This window comes from Bemisia tabaci, chromosome 4, assembly GCF_918797505.1.
Source record: "Bemisia tabaci chromosome 4, PGI_BMITA_v3".
Taxonomy (NCBI): domain Eukaryota; kingdom Metazoa; phylum Arthropoda; class Insecta; order Hemiptera; family Aleyrodidae; genus Bemisia; species Bemisia tabaci.
The window spans coordinates 39,444,149-39,464,975 of record NC_092796.1 but is presented as its reverse complement, the minus strand read 5'-3'; the positions used below and the strand labels follow the sequence as shown (position 1 = coordinate 39,464,975).

At 42.4% G+C, this 20,827-nt stretch overlaps 1 protein-coding gene across 1 annotated transcript in view; it reads left to right on the top strand.

The window, feature by feature from the left end:
- Positions 1-20,827, top strand: part of LOC109031543 (probable peptidoglycan muropeptide transporter SLC46) — a 58,323-nt gene that overhangs the window by 12,849 nt on the left and 24,647 nt on the right. The window contains exon 2 of the mRNA XM_019043109.2: positions 14,009-15,878. Within this exon, the coding sequence (XP_018898654.2) occupies positions 14,813-15,878 (1,066 nt within the window). The 5' untranslated portion in view covers positions 14,009-14,812. The remainder of the gene's footprint in view (positions 1-14,008; positions 15,879-20,827) is intronic.

Below are 20,827 nucleotides of genomic sequence, written 5' to 3'. Positions count from 1 at the left end.
CGTTGGGCAAGTCCCCAAATTTCAGGAAAAGTTAAAAAAAACCCAATTTAAACGGTCAAATTTAATTACCTTAAATTGCGTTTTTTTAACTTTTCCTGAAATTTGGGGACTTGCCCAACGTAATGTTGAACTGATTTTGACCTTACTGAGATAATGTGGAGGCAAATCTAGGGGAAATTGGCTTATTTCGCGGGAAAATTGAATGACCTTTGAATTGACGTATTTGGGGGTCCGAACCCCCCCTTAAAATTAGTTCGAAGTGATTTCTGCAATTTTTACAAAAAAGCGAACACAATTTAGTAAATTTTCCCGTTTTATTTTTTTCTTTACGATAATTTGAACCGGAGTTGTGATTTTTTGAAAATAGGTCAAATTTGACCTTTGACCCTATCATAACTCGGTCAAAAATTAAGATATTGATCTGCGGTTTGCGCCAAAATTCTTAGTTTTGTATGGTCTTTCGAATGAGGTATCACAAGATAGGGGTTGCCATTTGAAAAACAAAAAGTTGGGGCCCCCCGCCCCCTCCCTTAGGGGGGACCAAAATTTTGACTCCCCCATAAGATGGTCCCCTTTGAGATAGGAACATTCCCAAAGTTTCATTTTTCTATCTCGAACCGTTCAAAAGTTAGCCGACCGTCCTGGAACTTCTGGCCCACCCTGTATTTTATTCGTTGAATTTCTCAGAGAATTTCGTTCGAAATACAATCTAAGGTGTCTGAGAATGTCTCAAGAAAATTACTTACCTTCACTCAAAAATAACTCTGTACTCCAGAGAAATTTGGCAACAGTTGAATGCTTTATACGGTCTTTTTACATAGCACGGCAGCGGAGTGATATTGTGTCGCGTCGTGGACTACGACGCACAGGTTATCAATGAACTTTTTAAGTCGTTACGTCTCGACAGCATTGCTTTTCTACAATCAAGTCACTTTTCAAACTTTTTCTCTATCAGGATTGTTTCTTCGACTCACAAGAGTAACTAAAGTGATGGTAACGGTAGACAAAAAAGGATGCGAAAGAGGAAGAAGAAAGATAGGTGCTCTAAATGCGTCTACATGATCTACGACAAGAGTTTCAGTTGATATCTTGCCCAGAACCACCAAAAGCCAATGCAGCACCGATAAAAACGCCTGTATGCAACTATACGAATACGTGCTCTATGGATGTGCGTGAAGTCTCTAGTATTATTGAAGGCGCTACAGCTTCTCTTGCCCGCGCGTCATGCGGCCGCAATGTAAGCTGTAATTGGTCTCGTACGAGATGATTTTCCGATGATTGAGGGCGTCCAGTTATATGTAACAATTCAGACTAATACTGAGTTCGCTTCAATCATTAACGAATACATCTCCAAAATTGAGTTTCCCTCAACATTCTACCAGTATAATTCAAAGGAAATGAATGATTCTGTTGAGGCAACAAAATTCGCCCCACTTGCAAAATAGGTACTAGGGTCTTTGCGGAGAGTATTAAATGCACAGAAATTGGACTACATTTTGCAATTCGGAACTACAATTTCTGGCTCATCGGTAAAAACCCTTATGTGCATAGGGAAAGTAACGATACAAACGTTGTTCATAAACTGAGACAGAAATTGTAGTTCCTAATTGCAAAATATTCTCGAACTGTCGCGTCGTTTCCGTCAAAACAGGAGCAAATCCACATTATTCCGCGAGAGGACTGTTCTTACCTCTGTCCTATGCTGCCGTGCTAAGGAAAAACGCCGTATGAACCTCCAGGCGTTACCAAATTTCCTCTGATAAAATACGAATTTATTGGGGAAATTGTAAATATTTTTCTTCTGATTTTTCAGACGATTTTGCTCGCAATTTATTCTAGAATATCTGAAAATTTTAAGGAAAAATATACAACAATTTCGTAAAAAATACATGTTTTATCCGGGGAAATTTGGCAACTCTCGAATGCTCATACGGCGTTCTTCCTTAGCACGGCAGTATAGGATGTAGTATCCTCTTGAAGATCGCAATCAAGGGCGAAAAAGTTGATCTGTTTGCCCGGGGTCACTGGGTGTCACTACATCTCCAAGTTTCACCGATAGCCAATAATGTTCTCTGTTGTTTCATGTTAATTTTTTGGTATATCTGCCTTAATAATAATTCGCCCTCGGCAAACACACTATTGCGATCTCCCTGATACTTTTTTTTCGGTCATAATCCAGTGAAAACACCACGCAGCTGTCGAAGAAATATCCAGTTTAAGGACGCAATAAAGTGGACTTAACCGACCGACTGGAAGGTTTATTTATGCCTTAAAACGACTGCCGCGCATCGTTATCAGTGGCTGACGTCCAAAATTACCGTGTCACTGTCGGCACATTATTCAATGTCACATGACTAGACGAGGAAAAGTTTTGTGGGAGCCTTCTGGGTGCCTTCCACATATCGTCAACGGTGGAGTACATCATTTCCGCATGAGATATGCGCGAAAATTGGACTGCGTTTTGCAATAAGGAACTACTATTTCTTACTCATCTATAAAATCACCTATCCGAATGGGGAAACTGAAATTACATAAGTAGCTTCTGACATGGGCCAGAAATAAAAATTTCATATTGTAAAATGTATGACATCGGTCAGTTGTAAAATAATATGCCTAATGAGTAATGATGAACAATTAAGTTGGTTAAGTTTTGAGAGATTGACTTTCTCTAAACCGTGTATTATCAAAACGGTCCGAGAGAAAAACTTTTGAGCCGTAATTAAAATTTAATCCTGAGAGCTCTTAAGCTGAGGGATCTTTAGCTAGAGCCTTTGTAAAAGTAGACAGTTTATTCATTACTTAACCCTTAACATCTTGGATTTTTTGCCTTTTGAAATATTTTGAATTTTCTAAATGTTTTTTAGTAAATGAAACCTCCTGAGAATCCTGAGGGTAGAATAATGAAAAGAAAATTGGGTGGAACTTCAGGTTTAGCTGGATTCCGCCGTGCCATATCGACGGTCAAAGTGCGAAATCACGTATCTTCATTGCGACGTTTCAAAATTTTCATATTTTAGCTTGAAATTTGTACAAGAGATTCTACTGATAGAAAAGAAAAATCAAGGAAGTCTTCGAGAAAAAACGTTGACTCGTTTTCCAAAGAAAAAATAAAGTATGACAGGAACTCTGCAACGTCTCAGACGGAGATACGTTGTTTCGCACCTTGGTCATCTATATCTGGCACGCTGTCATGTTGAGATCCCGTGAAATGTAATTGAGGTCAGAAAGCGCCAAGATGTTGAGGACAAACAGTTGGTCAACCGGACGGTGCTCAAATGAAAGCCTATGGTAAGGCAAACTTCCATGCAAAGTTTCAACTTGAAGTGACCCCTGGTTTAGGCTGTACAGCGTTGCCAATTTTCCAGTTTCATGTGCTAAAATCAAGGATATTGGACTATTAGTCCGGTGCATAAGTAGACTAGTACACCCAAGTTGGTTAACGGGATAGGGCTCAAACGAAAGCTTATGGTAAGGCAAACTTCCAGGAAAAGTTTCAACTTGAAGTGAAACCTCGTTTAGGCTGTACAGCGTTGCCAATTTTCCATTTTTATGCGCTAAACTCACGAAATACTGAATCATCATGGTTCAACACACTATTATACCCGAGTTGGTCAACGAGACAAGGCTCAAACGAAAGCTTATGGTAAGGCAAACTTCCAGGAAAAGTTTCAACTTGAAGTGAAACCTCGTTTAGGCTGTACAGCGTCGCCAATTTTCCATTTTTATGCGCTAAACTCACGAAATACTGAATCATCATGGTTCAACAGACTATTATACCCGAGTTGGTCAACGAGACAAGGCTCAAACGAAAGCTTATGGTAAGGCAAACTTCCAGGAAAAGTTTCAACTTGAAGTGAAACCTCGTTTAGGCTGTACAGCGTTGCCAATTTTCCATTTTTATGCGCTAAACTCACGAAATACTGAATCATCATGGTTCAACAGACTAGTATACCCGAGTTGGTCAACGAGACAAGGCTCAAACGAAAGCTTATGGTAAGGCAAACTTCTCGGGAAAAGTTTCAACTTGAAGTGAAACCTCGTTTAGGCTGTACAGCGTTGCCAATTTTCCATTTTTATGCGCTAAACTCACGAAATACTGAATCATCATGGCTCAACAGACTAGTATACCCGAGTTGGTCAACGAGACAAGGTTCAAACGAAAGCTTATGGTAAGGCAAACTTTCGGGAAAAGTTTCAACTTGAAGTGAAACCTCGTTTAGGCTGTACAGCGTTGCCAATTTTCCATTTTTATGTGCCAAAATGAAGGAATTCGGGACTAATCGTCCAATGCATCATAATTAAACAGACTAGTGCATCGGTCTCCGAGCTGAATACTACCCTGAGATCGAATAGAAGCGCAACTAAAGGCCATCGTGAACTTTTCGAAGCAGTGTTGCCAATTTATTATTAATTTTGTTATCATAAAATTAGGGGTTTTCCGAGATTTTTGGCGGAAAACGTACCTTCATTGGCTATAACTTTGATGAGTATGGGCTAAACATTACGACTCGATAGTAAATGAACGCTACAGACGGAGAAATGTTAAAAAATTAATATAAATGCAACACTGCTCGAAAAGTTCACGATGGCCTTTATTGCGCTTCGATTCGATCTCAGGGTAGTATTCAGCACGTAGCCGTGCACTAGTCTGTTTAATTATGATGCATTGGACATAGTCCCGAATTCTTCATTTGGCACATAAAATGGAAAATTGGCAACGCTGTACAGCCTAAACGAGGTTTCACATCAAGTTGAAACTTTTCCCGGAAGTTTGCCTTACCATAAGCTTTCGTTTGAGCCTTGTCTCGTTGACCAACTCGGGTATAATAGTCTGTTGAACCATGATGATTGATTCAGTATTTCGTGAGTATAGCGCATAAAAATGAAAATTGGCGACGCTGTACAGCCTAAACGAGGTTTCACTTCAAGTTGAAACTTTTCCTAGAAGTTTGCCTTACCATAAGCTTTCGTTTGAGCCTTGTCTCGTTGACCAACTCGGGTATAATAGTCTGTTGAACCATGATGATTCAGTATTTCGTGAGTTTAGCGCATAAAAATGGAAAATTGGCGACGCTGTACAGCCTAAACGAGGTTTCACTTCAAGTTGAAACTTTTCCCTGAAGTTTGCCTTACCATAAGCTTTCGTTTGAGCCTTGTCTCGTTGACCAACTCGGGTATAATAGTCTGTTGAACCATGATGATTCAGTATTTCGTGAGTTTAGCGCATAAAAATGGAAAATTGGCGACGCTGTACAGCCTAAACGAGGTTTCACTTCAAGTTGAAACTTTTCCTGGAAGTTTGCCTTACCATAAGCTTTCGTTTGAGCCTTGTCTCGTTGACCAACTCGGGTATAATAGTCTGTTGAACCATGATGATTCAGTATTTCGTGAGTTTAGCGCATAAAAATGGAAAATTGGCGACGCTGTACAGCCTAAACGAGGTTTCACTTCAAGTTGAAACTTTTCCTGGAAGTTTGCCTTACCATAAGCTTTCGTTTGAGCCTTGTCTCGTTGACCAACTCGGGTATAATAGTCTGTTGAACCATGACGATTCAGTATTTCGTGAGTTTAGCGCATAAAAATGGAAAATTGGCAACGCTGTACAGCCTAAACGAGGTTTCACTTCAAGTTGAAACTTTTCCTGGAAGTTTGCCTTACCATAAGCTTTCGTTTGAGCCCTGTCCCGTTGACCAACTTGGGTGTACTAGTCTACTTATGCACCGGACTAATAGTCCAATATCCTTGATTTTAGCACATAAAACTGGAAAATTGGCAACGCTGTACAGCCTAAACCAGGGGTCACTTCAAGTTGAAACTTTGCATGGAAGTTTGCCTTACCATAGGCTTTCATTTGAGCACTGTCCGGTTGACCAACTTTATTAAAGAAATATATATGTACTATCGCACTACGTATCCGTCGTGTCAAAACTTTAGAAAGCAAGCGTCTTGCTTCGCGCGAAGTCGGTGCAGTCGAATGGCTTTCGGCTCTTCTTTGGCACCGCTGCCTTTCACGCGAGAGAAAAAGAATCGGGCAGTCCCAAAACTAAACAGGTCGAATTTATGATGATCCTCAGGGAACGCTTATTTCTATCGACCGCAGGGCTCAATGAAAAATAGACTTGATAGATTTGAACCGATTCCCAATCTCGTCTGGAAATTTCACAGGGGGCAGGTCAGTTGGCGAATTCCAGGACCTTGCTGGATCTCCTTTCGCACGGAGTAAGCATAACTTGCGGCGGGTTACGTAAGAGAGAAACGGGGATCAGAGGGAGATAAGGTCAAAAGATTTCAATGAGATGGTTAAGTCACCGAGCAAAGAGCCGTTGCTGGATTCCACGGCGGATAGCGCCATGCAGCCGCCGAGACGGGACGGAGCAAGCGCAGCGCTGGCCGATTCAGCCAAGAATTACGGTACTTGCATCGATTATCGACCACGAGACCCGGCCGTTAATCTCATCTTACTAGGATAGTTATGTGTCTGGACCGTGGATTCTGTGGTCTAGACGGCTGAGGTGGCTGACGTCAAGGATTGCATACTGACGTCTTTTTCAAGACCGCCCAGGTGCATGTACCGCTACTGGAGTATTAAAGAAAATAGAATGTCAAGAAAACGAGATGCTCTTTTCCCTCTCTCCTCTCGCGTGGAGTTTTTCCAAGGAGATTAGAGAAGGAACTTACTGATTGGAACATTGTTCAAGAAAAAAGTATATAACCAAGAGAGCATGCAGAAGATACCTAAGCGTCGCAATGAAATGGTATCAATATGGATTTTCTACGTGCATATACTTTTCAATATTGTTTAAATTTTCGCGTGTACTCCCATTTTCAAAATTCTCTGTAAAGACGTTAATAGCCTGTGACGCTGAATGTCTTAAAATATACTAACTAACTAACTAACTAACCAATATGGAATGAAATCCGTATGGAGTATCATGGCCGGATTTACCTACTTGCCGCACATGGACCGCCTGTATTTTGCCGCCCTCTTCTCATTCATTTTGAAACATCAATAAAAACCATCAAGTGAACGTGCCGGAGGGAGAAGGGTGCATAAGACGCGTACACTCGTGTTGGACACATTTTTTTGCGTAAGCCCTGTCAACACTACTAGCAAAAGTTCACGGAACTTCGCAAGAAAGTTCAGTTCCGTAAACCTATCTCTGTGCGGACAAGTCCTTTCATTTGTAAGAAATGAACTTAACAATTAAGAAAGAACAAACATAAATGTGGTTTAATAATTTTAACTTACGCCGCCGTGCCACGATGACCACACTGTGTTTGGCGCAATGCGTGAAGTATTCATGTAGTCTTGTAGGCACTGTGCGTTTCAAGCCGCGCGCCGCGCCGACCGCTGTTGACCGTACTGTATTTGACGCAATGCGTGAAGTATTCACGCAGTCTCGTAGGCGCTGATATGTGTTACATGCCGACCGCCGCGTCGAGGGCTTTTCCTTTTCATCTCAAGTCCTCGTCATCATTTCTCTTTGCGCCGCGCCGCTCCTGGCCAAATTACGTGTTTGCTCTCTCTCTTAACTCAACTAATTATTAAAGGTGCGCAGTCTTTTGTATCATCGAAATACGACAAAATTAGAAATTAATGAACTCTCAGGAAATGAGAGATTTTGTCACCTTTTCTTGTTTGTAATTTTTCTCTGAATCCGATATTTTTGTACCTGCATTTAAAAAAATTGCAAAATTTGCCGCGCCCTAATTTTGCCGCCATGGGCCGCGGCCCATGTGGCCACCCCCTCAATCCGACCCTGTGGAGTATCTATATTGAAGCCATATTGACTCATATACATATGGATTCCATATCAAAGCCGTTTGATGTATCCATATGGAGCCCAGTCGTATGGATACATCTATCTAGACACCATTAGGATGAGTACAAATGGAATCCAGGTATGGAGTCCATGGCACCTTTGGAGAAAGATTTCCACCTGGATATAATATGAAAAATTTAAAATGGAAGGTGAATTTCCATATGGATTCACTATTGATTCCAGTCCGTTGCTGCGTCTGAGATAGCACGTGCAGCAGTCTTGCCTGACATGAAATGAAGAATGAAGGGTAGAGAAGGTGAACTGTAAATTAAAAAAAAACGGTGATATTGGGCAAAAAAAAAAAAAAAAAAAAAACTTTACCTCCACCCTCATAACTGGTTTCATTTGCAATCAAGCAAAAAGTTTAAAAAGTAAGAAGAAAGCACGGCACGTTACTGATGGACGACACTTCTTTACAAAGTCTTTCGGAGGGATCCTCACGGTCCTGCCGAACACCCTTGACCGTGTTGTCGTCCGTACGCCACGCGAGCGAATGAAAAACCAACAATCCACGCGCGATTTCCTTTGGAGTTAGTGGATTTTTCCCAGGAGGCGCAGGGCGATTGCAGTTGTGGCATTGGCATCATTGCAACCGCGGCGACGCCGTCCGCACAGGTAGACAACAGTAACTGCATCCCGACGTGACTCTTGAATCCCGCTAGGGTGCGTGCAAAGCGTGGACCTCACTCAAGTGCACATACTGTTGTCTCCCGGTTGAGCCGCGCGGCACGTCTTTGAAGCTTGCCAACCGTGACCTGGCTTCATGCGAGTCCGACTCCGGCCTACCGCGCTCCGCACAGTGGATTGAGCCAATCAGAGAGATCGGACATGATATTTCTAACTAAAACTGCAAATTTTGATGTTTATCTCGTCACGTTTTAACTTCCAAGGGGTGCCTCTTGCAGGAAATTCCACGAGAAAACCAGTGGAACCACTTTCAGAACCTAACAGTTTTGTATAAACGGAGTTATAGGCGTTTGAAGTTTCCAAATTTTGTCCGACTTCTCCTATTGACTCGACCCACCGTGCGCCGGCGTGCCTCGCCAAAGCTCCCCACCTCCACCACCCGCCTCTCGTGTCACCATTGCCAGGGCTCTCGATGGCTGAGGAGGTGGAAGCGGAAGGAAATGCCTCCTGGACATGCGAGACCTCATCTCTGAAAACACGTGTCTCGCCGGGCCAGTTGGACCGTTCACATCGTAATAATTCAGACCTTGCCGTCCGAACACGAAAAAGAAGCCAACCAATATGGACTGAGTAGTTAGAAGCATAGCGATGATCATTGTGCAGAACCACGTATCACCATTGCGGTGTTTCCGGAACGAGGAGCTTTTCGTAGGGGACCAGAGGGGTATCTCATCAAAGGGTATTCGGGAGACACAAAAAACACCCAAACACACTTACCTAAGGGGTCTGCGTCTGCGGGACTCTCTATTTAGCGCTAAAGAAGAGTCCGGGGGAGTCTTCTAGCGCTAAAGAAGAGTTTAGAGGACTCTCCTGGCAGGGCCGGATTTATCTACTTGCCGCCCATGGGCCGTCAGTATTTTTCCGTCCCCTTCTCATTCGTTAAGTGAACGTGCCGGTGGGGGAGGGTTGTATGAGACGCGTTTACTCGTGTTGGGCAGATTTTTTGTAATAGCCCTGTCAACATTAACAAAAGTTCACGGAACTTTACGCGAAAGTTAAGTTCGGTAAACCCATCCCTGTTTGGACAAGCCTTCCATTTATAACAAACGAACGAAAAAATTATGAAAGAACAAACATAAATGTGATTTAATAATTTTAATTTCCGCCGCTGCGCCGACCGCACTGTGTTTGGAGCAATGCGTGAAGTATTCATGCAGTCTTGTAGGCGCTATGCGTTTCCAGCCGACTGCTGCTGACTGCAGTGTGTTTGACGCAATGCGTGAAGTATTCATGCAGTCTTGTAGGCGCTATACGTTTCATGCCGGCCGCCGCACCGAGGGCTTCTCCTTTTCATCTCAAGTCCTCGTCATCATTGCTCTCTGCGCCGCTCCGCTCAAGCAGGTCTTCTCAGAGACCATCAAAATTTGGATGTTTCCATTTTCATGAGTGAAGAAAAATTTTCAATCATGAATTAGGTATCACGAGGCAATTTATTTCCATGTTGTAGCATACTGCACAATTTTTAACACTTTATCGGCACTATGAACACTGAATTTTCTGCTTAAATTAAACTTTTTTGAAAACCGATTGTTTATCGTTATATAATCGGTTTTCATAAAAGTTTAATTTAAACAGAAAGATTAGCTATTTATTTCCACTCTTCTTAGCCCCTCCAACGTAAGGGCGTATCTTAATTTTCACATGAGCCCTATTTTACGTATAAATCCATGCTTTCTAGGGCTCATGCGATAATTGACATAGCCCTTACGTCAGTGGAGCGCCCAACAGCTCGTCGAAGAGCGTCCTCGGTGCGGAAGAAGGTGCTTGGCCCTCATTCATCAACATTCGAATTGGGGAGGTATTCAATTCTCAGCTACCGTATCGAGGGCGCTTGGACTACTCGGACGCTGTTTAGATACAGTAGCCGTTCGAAGGAAAAACATTGTATGAACCTTCGATATTGACAAATTTCTCTCGATAAAACATGGATTTTTGGGGGGAACTAGTGAATATTTTTCTTCCAAGTTTTCAAGGATTTTTGTTCGCAATTTGATGTAAAGTACCGGGTATTTTCAAAAAATAATATTTATGATCTTCCTCAAAAATTAATTTTTCATTGGGGGACACTTGGCAACGCTTGAATGTTTACACGTCGTTTTTTTTTAGCAAGGAAGTAGAGGCCTTTGGCCTTATTGTAGAGGAGTGAGTAGAGAGGGGTCACCTCTTGAGATACGCTGCTCATCCTTTGTGTTCCTCTCTCGCGAATGCGAAAATGGAGCGAGAGAATAATAAAACGAATGAGAAGCTGGGTAGGGTGGGGGAGAGAGAAAGAGGGAACAAAATAAAAAAATCAAAAGTAAAACATCCGCAGGTTCAGTTTCCGAGCGTAAATATTCGTGACGGCAGTGGTTAAGTGGTTATGTAACCCTGGGACACAAATTGCCTCGCAAGAGCTGTTCGCGAATTTTTTAAGCTGACGCGAATTGCGAGGAAGAGGTCAAAACAAGAATGATAATGTAATACGAAAGAAAGTGAAATTCCTATCCAAATTCGTTCTTTCTTTCATCAAACCGGGCAAGCGTGTCCGTCGCCAAAATGTCTTGTTTCTAAGACAGTAATCAGCCCCAAGAAAACATTTTGTGTAGCCCTGTGTATACAGGGTGATACAAAAGTCTCGCACTACCCCTTTTAACCCCTAACCTTCTTACAACTTTTCAGAAAGATCCCCATGAAGTTTTGGCGGGGTCTTAGAAGTCGTTTCCCTTGATTAAGGAGCACTGACAAAAATTCAAGTATCCATCTCAATTGGTTTAAAAGTTGACAGGGCGATGCACTGATGCCTGACGCTGGCGCTGCGGGAATATTTGATTACCCTGTATGTATGACCACAGTAGCCCATGTTTAACCATTATGTGCATAATGCGGCCATGCTTCACTCTTACCATTCCATCATTATAGATCCGGCCTTATTGTCAGTTCTTCAGAGGGTGGTTGCAGTTATCATGGATTTTGCAACTTCTCACGAAAAAATAAAAGTAAACAAAATACGAAAAGTTATGGAAATAGAGTTTGACAGAGTTTCGCTGAGTTTTCTTTTAAAAATATAAAACGTGAGAGAAAAATAGGCACCATTTGATGTAATTGAAGGCGTGGACTATAGAAAGGGCATTTCTCGGTTGGGGTGTCTTAGGATCTCCGTTTGCGATTCATCCACTAGAATTAAAGGAAATTGATGGAAGTCGTTATAACTTTTCTTGAATTTTCATCATGATTTTGCGATGCAGAAAACTAAAAATTGCAGGAAGTTCACTTGATAGTCTCCTCTCTAGAAAATGAATTAGCAGTGGAAATTCTGAAACACCGCAACGAAGAAATGCCCTTTCTGCACCCAACGCCGCTCAATCAGGTTGATTCCGGTTTTTGAAAACATAGCTTTGGCCGGGTTCCAGTGGCGTAGCGTGCTTTGCGATCTATCGATATTTCCCCATTTGAAACCGTGGTAAATAATCGATTATTAAGGTGTTCGCTGCAAACAACCTGTTTATCGATACTTTTCCGTAGGTTTAAGTGGCCGATCAATCGATATATCGCGAAGCACGCCACGCCACTGCCGGGTTCCACAGTGAAATACCAGTGTGTGCGCCGTCGCGTCGTAGATTCGGTTCTTGGAAAAGTCAATGATTTCTTTTTTCTCGGAAGCAGCCGATTGCTGATTGGAGCTTTGCCGTTAACATCACGCCCTTTAACGGCCAAGCGCGTGTATAAATATTTCCTATCAGGCCGAGCAATTAGCGCGCTGTTGCCACGACCAGCTTCTTTGTCGAGAGATTTCGATAAAACGAGTAGAGTTCGGCGGATCTCTGCCGTGCTAAGGAAGAGCGCCGTATGAGCCTTCAGACGTGGCCATATTTCGTCAATAAAAACCCAATTCACCAGGAAAATTGTGTATATTTTTCTTCAATTTTTCACAAAATTTCGTTCGCAATTTTTTCTAAAACGTCTGAAAATTTCAAAAAAAAATTAGAATTATCCTCAGAAATAAACCTTTTATCTTGGGCAATTTGGCAACTCTCGAATGTTCATACGGCGTTCTTCCGTATCACGGCAGCATGCTCGGTGGAACCGCAACCCGGTGATACCTTTCCTCCGCGATCTGCGCTAATTAGGGTGATAAAAGTTCCATGAGGCATGGGTGGGTTTATCAATGAATACGTGACACCTTGGCACAGTGGCCTCGCGAACCCTACCGGCCCAACGTGATAGTACTGTAATTTGCCCATGACGTCGCTAATCCGACGTAAGGGCGTATCTCGATACCTACGTGAGATCTCTCGTCCATATATCTCTATGCTTCCCAAAGCTCATTTGGAAATGGAGATGTGTCCTTACGGCAGAGGAGCATTGATGAGTCTGGACCCGGGTCGTTCATTAATAGTGACGTTACAGGCTACTTTTTATCAATTCCCTATCGAGCTTTACTTCCTGTCTTCGGGCGTTAGTGATGAGTTTTTCACCTATACGGGCTATAACTGCCATGCTAAGGAAAATAGCGGTATAAACCTTAAGACATTGCCAAATTCCCCCTCATGAAATGGTAATTTTTGAAGAATGTTATGAATATATTTCCTTCGAATTGTCAGATATAATATTCTGTGTAAAATTGCAAGAAAAGGAGTAAAAAGTTTTCCAGAAAATTAGTATTTTATCAAAAAAGAACTTTGACAACACCTGCAGCTAAGCTCATCGAATGTTTCTCCTTAGCACGGTCGTAAAGGGCTAGAGACACCAAAACGCCTTCATTTTTCATGCATGCAACACGGGTATCCCTCGGACACGAATAGTTGCATCCAGGCGTTGGATTCAACGAGGCTTTAAATTGGACTAAAATAATGCAACAAGGAACCACTATTTCCGGCTTTCATACATAGGTGCTTTAATGAATGAGCCCGAGATGGTAGTGGTTCATTACTGCAAAGTGAGGTCTAATTTGTATTCAACAATATTCAATCGTCGATGCACGAGTTTATGACACGCACAATAGATTCTTGGAGTGGATCGAGATTTCTAAGAGGAAATTGAGCTTATATCGGTTCAAACGAGGCAGATGAGGCCTTGATAGACACGAAATTCGCCGGTATTACGTCAGGCTCTCAGCGTGCATTGAAAGTCCTAAAGGTCACTTCAAAGTCGATAAAATTTAACTTTTACGAGTCATAGTAATCAAAAGTCTCACGATCACGATTTAATAGAAGAGTTCTGTAAAAATGAATTCTGATCACACAGGCTGATTTCAATGTAAATATTCCAATAGAAATATTGATAATTTTCTAAAAACTCTTAAAACATTCATATAAATTCTTTATATGTCTAAATATGTTAACAGAATAAAAATTCTTCTTAGATCATCTTATTTCCTTATTTCGGTCTTCAGGTACATTCTTTTGCCTTGTCAAGCGGATGTATTTCTGACGAAGACCTCAGCTAAGTTTTCGAATTGAATCTTGTGCAACCATGGATTTTCAAAATTTTAATGCGTATTTCCTCTTTCTATGTTTCAGAATAATGCGTGAAAACTGAGATTTGAAGCTGCTTTGCTGACCGAGCAAGATGGGAAAGAAACTCAAACATTTCACGATTAAATTTTGCATCAAAAGCCTTTATACGCATCGAAAAAACTAGGAGAAACTCACCTTGCGCTGTAGGATACGGTAAAGACTTAATTGCGTGAATAATACTTAAATAAGTACGGGTAAAATACCTACAAAATGTTCAGACAGTGAAAGTGCCAAATCGGAAATACGTTCGCCGAGGAACGTTACTAACCCAAACGGATCTCAAAACGTGTAGACAATTGAATGATTGACCGCTAAAAAGTAATTTGTGAAAAATAAACAAGGATTGAAACGGGGACGGTATAGATTGTGGTGAATCTCAACGGATCTCAATACATAGGCATTTTAATAAAAGACTTTTAGGAAATAAATTATTGGAATGATGAGGATCTAAACAGAATTGACGTGGAGTGCGTAATATCTCAACTAATCTCAATAATCTTAATGAAAGACTTGTAGATAATAAATTGGTAAATAGAAAAAAAATCCAAATGGAGTAGGTATAAATTAGAACCCTTTCCATACCCGGGCTTTTCTCTAATCTAGTGGATTTCGATAATCAGCACAATGCCAGTTTATTGATTTGATCGACGATTAATTTATAATTTATGTACGGTATGGTTGGATAGATCCATACGCGAACCACTCAGTTGGAAGTAGGTCAAAATCCGAGGATATGTTGTAGCTATACACCTCGCCTGGTATATACATTATACATTTTGAGGAAACCGAATCTGATTACAAATCAAAATGGAATCGATCGAGGATCGGCTGAAGTCCAAGGGCGGGGAGAAGAGGCCTGAGAAAGACGGCGATTACGGGGAGCGGAAGAAAAAGCCCTCGAATTTGGAACTGATCAAGATCTGCCTGCGGAACACCACAGTAGAGCCCCTGATCGGGTTCTACATAATCCCATGCGTCCTGGCCAGCCTGGCCACGCAGAACCTGAGCTTGGACAAGGCCTGCCGGGTGAACCTCCGCTTCAACTCGAGCGTCTGCGATGCGCTCGTCGACCGAAACACCAAGAACTACACCCAGCAGGAGACAGAGGTCCAGCAACTGGTGGCCGCCATGTCCATCTGGAAGACCATCCTCCAGAGCTCCATCCCGGCCGTCCTGATCGTGTTCCTGGGCAGTTGGTCGGATCGGAACTGCCGGCGGAAGCCGTTGATGTTGATCCCGGTCATCGGCGAGTGCTGTACGGTCATCGGGCTTCTCTTCTGCACGTACTTCTTCTACGAGCTCCCGATGGAAGTGGCCGGGCTCTGCGAGTCCCTCTTCCCGGCGCTCACCGGCGGGTGGATGACCATGTTCATGGCCGTCTTCAGCTACATCGGCGACGTCACCAGCGTCGAGAACCGTACCCTCCGCATCGGTGTGGTCAACGTCTTCTGCTCCCTGGGCGTTCCCATCGGCACCGCCCTCTCGGGGATCCTCTACAAGTTGATCGGGTACTACGGGGTCTTCTCCATCTCCGCCTGCATGTACATGATCGGGCTCTCCTACGGGGTCCTCTTCATCAAGGACAGCACCAACTACTTCAAAGCCATCCAAAACAACAATAACAACAATAATAATGTGAATAGTGTACAGGTGAACTCGATTTCCAATTCCGTGTCCGTGGTGCCGGTCAAGGAGTCGTTGCCGCCGAAGAAGAGTGAGCGCGTCAGTTGTTGTGCGTTTCTCCGGGATTTCTTCGACTTCAAACATTTTTGCTCCGCGCTCCAGGTGACCTTCAAAAGCGGGGACAAGGACCGGAAAACCAAGATTGTTCTTCTCATGATTGCGATCGTTGTCATCATGGGACCTTTACACGGTAAGAAATTTTTTATTATCGTTCGTCTCAAAAACCTTTCAATGTAATATCGAAAAATCTTCGAATTATGCAATGATCACTCTCAAAAGTTGCCAAAATTGTTTTCCCGCATTTGAATACATTATAAATATTGAGAGATTTCGATCACTCATCAATGGATCGATGGTTTTTCACGTACAAGGTGAGGAAAATCATTGCCTTCAACTTGAAAGAATTTTTACTGGCGACAACACAATGACCGACGTTGACAACAACTCTCGCACGCAACTATTCGAACTCAACGGATGCGCGTGTTGCATATTTAACCAACCGAAGGCGCTTCGACCTGTCTTGGCTCCTTAAAAGGAAGAAAGCAAGGGATCTGTCGCATACTGGACTTGAACCAGCAGGGTTAAAGCTTTGATAGCATTAAAAGAATGAAAAACGTGGGATGGCATGGGAGAGCAGAAAGAACGAAATTATTACGGGGCCGAAAAATTGATGTATTGAAAGAATTTTGAAAAAGATACAGAAAAGTCACACTACAGATAGGTTCAGAAGGGCAAGAGAGCTTGCGCGGAGACTGTCTACGGGTTGCAGGTGGATAAAATCACAAAAAAGGGACAGCCCACGCTTATATACACTTGTGACGTCACGGGGGCGAGACAACAAGGCTACCTGTGATTGGCTATCTATACTATAAGCTCTCAAGCTCCTAATTTGCGAAACTGGTGACGCTTAGTTCAGCGTTCTACAAAGCCGGATTTTTATTGATTTTTGCGGCTATCGACGGGCAATTGTCTCTAGATAGCCAATCTTTTCAGATTTCAAAAAATATGGCCTAGGTTTTTTTATATTAAGTGGTAAGTTGCGAATTCTCCATTTAAACAATGTAAATTTATATTTTTTGTCATAGTTCGTTTGAGCCGTTCTACGGGCGATTTTAAGTTTTGCGGTAATCGACGGGTAATTGGCCCAAGATGAGCCGCTCTATTCAGATTTTGGAAATAGGACCCAGGTTTTTTTACAATACGTTATAAAAGTGAGTGAATTTTCAGAATGCTCCGAGACTGCTACCGCTATGCGCGGGAGGATGCGCAGTGGTCGAGGAGGTTGCGCAGTAGCTGTGTAGCACTGCGCATCAGCTCTACACTTATTTACACACGATTCGCCCCTGATTCATAGACGAGCGGTGGCCGAGTCGTTCAAAGACGCGAAAGGCGTCCACTTAATTATGATGTGGGTTCGATCCCAGTCTCCCGATTTTCTTAGTTAATACCTGAGCATCAATGTTCGTTGTTTTACTGCAATATTTCATCAAGTAGTCATTCCAAAACGCGTCCATTAGACTTCAAAAAAAAAAAAGTTGTTTCCTTTATTTCATTCAAAACCAAAATTATTTCATGTCTAAAAGTAAGTATACCTCATATCGCTAATTTTTTAAGGGAAAAATAAAACTAACACCGATAGGAGGGTAAAATTAGTGCGCGAAGCGGCCATTGATGGCGCCGGGCGCTTCAGGGGGATTGGCCGCGTAGCCGGCCAGGGGGCGTAGCCCCCTAGTACCTAGCTATCAGTTGCAAGTCTGGTCGTTAAGTTAACGGTTGCTGACAGGATGATAAGGCTGAAAATGAAAGATGAAACTGATAAGTGACCAAATCCAGCCACCACGAATAACCAGAGGGGAAAACATATGAAAAGTTGGAAAATATAGGTATTGAAGGGCTGAGTTATTCCCCAGGCAGGGAACTGAGATGGAAATTTTTATGAAATCGGAATTTGAAAATTCACGGTGTGATTCCATGAAATTTTTCTGTAAAAATTAAACTATTTCTCATGAAATTTCATAGACGCTTTCACTGCCGTTGCGTCGTCTTAAACTGTTAGAATCTAATAATTGAAAACACGTGACTTCCTCCGCATAATAATGTTTCCCTCGGACTCACTATAGAAACAGATGGGCTACATGTAAATTATGCAATTGAGAACTACTATCTCTCGCTCATCCATAAAAAAACCTATCTGCACAGGAAAATAAATTGCACGTACGTTGTTCATAAAATGAGTTAGCAATATTAGTTCCTAATGGCAAAATGTATCCAGATAACCTTCCAGAATCTGATCTCCCATGCAGGGTTCGCCGAACTTGCCCGGATAAAGTACGACGGAAAATTCGTCCGAGAAGGCGAGGTCCGGCATTTTTCTGTCTGAAGCTCGATCGCTTGCTGTGTCGTGCTGAGGAAAAACGTAGTATGAGCCTCCAGGCGTTGCCAAATTTCCCTCAATAAAAAGCGAATTTCTTGGAAAGTTGTAAATATTTTTCTTCCAATTTTTCAGACAATTTTGTTCGTATTTAATCTAAAATATCTGAAAATTTCAAGGAAAAATATGCATATCCCTCCTCCAAAATAAATGTTTGATCGGGAGAAATTTGGCAACATTCGAGTGTGTATAAGGTGTTTCCTCTTAGCGCGGCAGACCAGTCGTCAGTATGTCTCTCTCTCCGATCGGCAGTGATCGCCATACGGCCATAATCTTTCGGAGGTCTGGACTTCGATCGCCATTTTGTAAAAATTATTTTATCGCATTCGATCAGGATTGTACTCTGTTCGTGGGTTCTCACTTTTGAAGAGTGCCTACGCTCTGCGCAATACGAACAGAACAAAGCGGCGACGCGCCGAGCCGGTTTGACCTCAACCCTTCATTCGTTTATTTTTCGATTTGATTAGGTAGTAGCCGGATTTAAAATTGTCAAAGTCCGAACCGATTAAGTCATCGGGTTCGGGATATCACGCGTCGAATCTGTGCGCCTATTGTTTCAACTCCGTAATCAGTGGAGGCTCGTTCAGTGGCAAAATATTTTGCACACATTTTTAACCACCACCGCATTGGTTTTTCGTGCACATTGGACTAAGAAAGCCCGATAGAGCAATGTTCGCCGGCAGCATCGCACCTACTGGCGATTTTGCAAGTTGGCATCGCTGTTTTTCCATCATTGAAATTCATTGAAAATATCGATTTGAAGTGAGACAAGCTGCCTCACCAAGAATCGATTGTTTTACATATATTTAAATGATGGAAAAAAAGTGATGCCGACGCTTAAGAATCGCCACTTCAGCATGATGTTTGCGCAATGTTTTGTACATATTCTTCGAATTTCAGACTCAGGGTGGCTTGAAACGACAGAAACTTGTATGGACATCAGTTATAGCCATTCTTTCAGCGCTCTCCGGCGCTACCCTTCCATAGGCCTTTGGGGAGTAGAAATCCGTTATTGTTACCCCCCCCCCCCCCCCGGCCATTACAATTCGTTCTGGGGATCTCTCGGGCCGATTTTGAGGAATTTTTCCGCTATCATCTGCTGATATTTTCTGGATGAGTCCACCCTTTGGTTTTTTGTAATAGTTGGTAGGCGGTCCTCGAAGGCTAGAGCGGTCGTCTCAGTATAAAAAATGAAAAAAAAAAATTAAATAAATTAAAAAAAAATCCACAACGTCGTGTTCTTTAAAAAGCCTAATTAACTGCAAAATTTGTATCGCAATGAGTGCGAACTTCACGTTGCATGCGTTGGATGAATACAGAGGAGTTGGTTGCGCAAGGACGACTGAGTAACGGCTCAAACTAATTTTCGATTGTTGTAAAGATGCGCCGTCAGGTAATGAACGGGTATTAGTGACAAATGACGGACCCGCGGAGACATGTAACTGCGGAAATAGTGGAGGAGCACTGACAAGGATCTGCGGTTATTACCGAAGCTCTCGATCATCACGGCTCGCTGGGTGTACCTAATTATTATTTTAAGGTTAAATTAAATCTCGACGGTGACACTTCCAAACCACGTATCTCGTCTGCGGTGTTTCAAAATCTCCGCTATCTTTTCATTTTCTGGAAGGGAAAAAGGAATCAACATATCGTCACCTTCCAGGCAAAGTATCACAAGCGCCATGCGACGTTTAAAAATTTCCGCCGCCATTTTATTTCTTTACTGAGAAATTGTTCAACGAAGCTGTCCGAAAATTTCACTAAATTTTCTTTGTGCTGCCGATAAAATTTAGTGAAGTTTCCAAACAGATTCAACCAACAATTTCTCTGTAAAAAAATAAAATGGCGGCGGAAATTTTTAAACGTGGCAAGGCGCTTGTGATACTTTGCCTGGAAGGTGACGATATTTCCTAGAAATTTTCACGGAAAAAGGCAGGCTGCCTTATCAAGAATCGATTTCTTAGGGTGGAACTAAGCGGCAGAAGCGGATCCAGCAATGTGGCAACACCGGAATCCCTCCATTTAGACCTATGCTGAATCGATTCTTGTCGGAGCACCTGATCCTCTAAAAATCCAGGGCCGGATTAAGGGGGTGGCCACATGGCGGCAAATTTAGGGGGCGGCAAATTTTGCAATTTTTTTTTTAAATGTAGTTATAAAAAAAATCGGATTCAGAAAAAAAATTACAAACAAGAAAAGGCGACAAAATCTCTCATTTCCTGAGGTATAGTAATTTCTAATTTTGTCGTCTTTCGGTGATACAAGATACAGTACCTTTAATTTGTCGAGTTAAGAGAGAAACCAAACACGCAATTTGGTATGGAGCGGTGCGGCGCAGAGAGCAATGATGACGAAGACTTGAGATGAAAAGGAGAAGCCCTCAGCGCGGCGGTTGGTATATAACACATATTAGCACCTGCAAGACCGCATGAATACTTCACGCATAGCGTCAAACATAGTGCGGTCAGCAGCACTCAGCAGTCGACGTAAAACGCATAGCGCCTACAAGACTGCATGAATACTTCACGCATTACGTCTAACAGTGCAGTCAGCGTGAAACACATAGCGCCTACTAGACTTCATGAATACTTCACGCATTGCGTCAAATACAGTGCGTTCATGGCGGCGCGGCGGAAATTCAAATTATTAAACCACATTTTTGTTTGTTCTTGCATAATTTTTACGTTCATTTCTTACAAAAGGAAGGC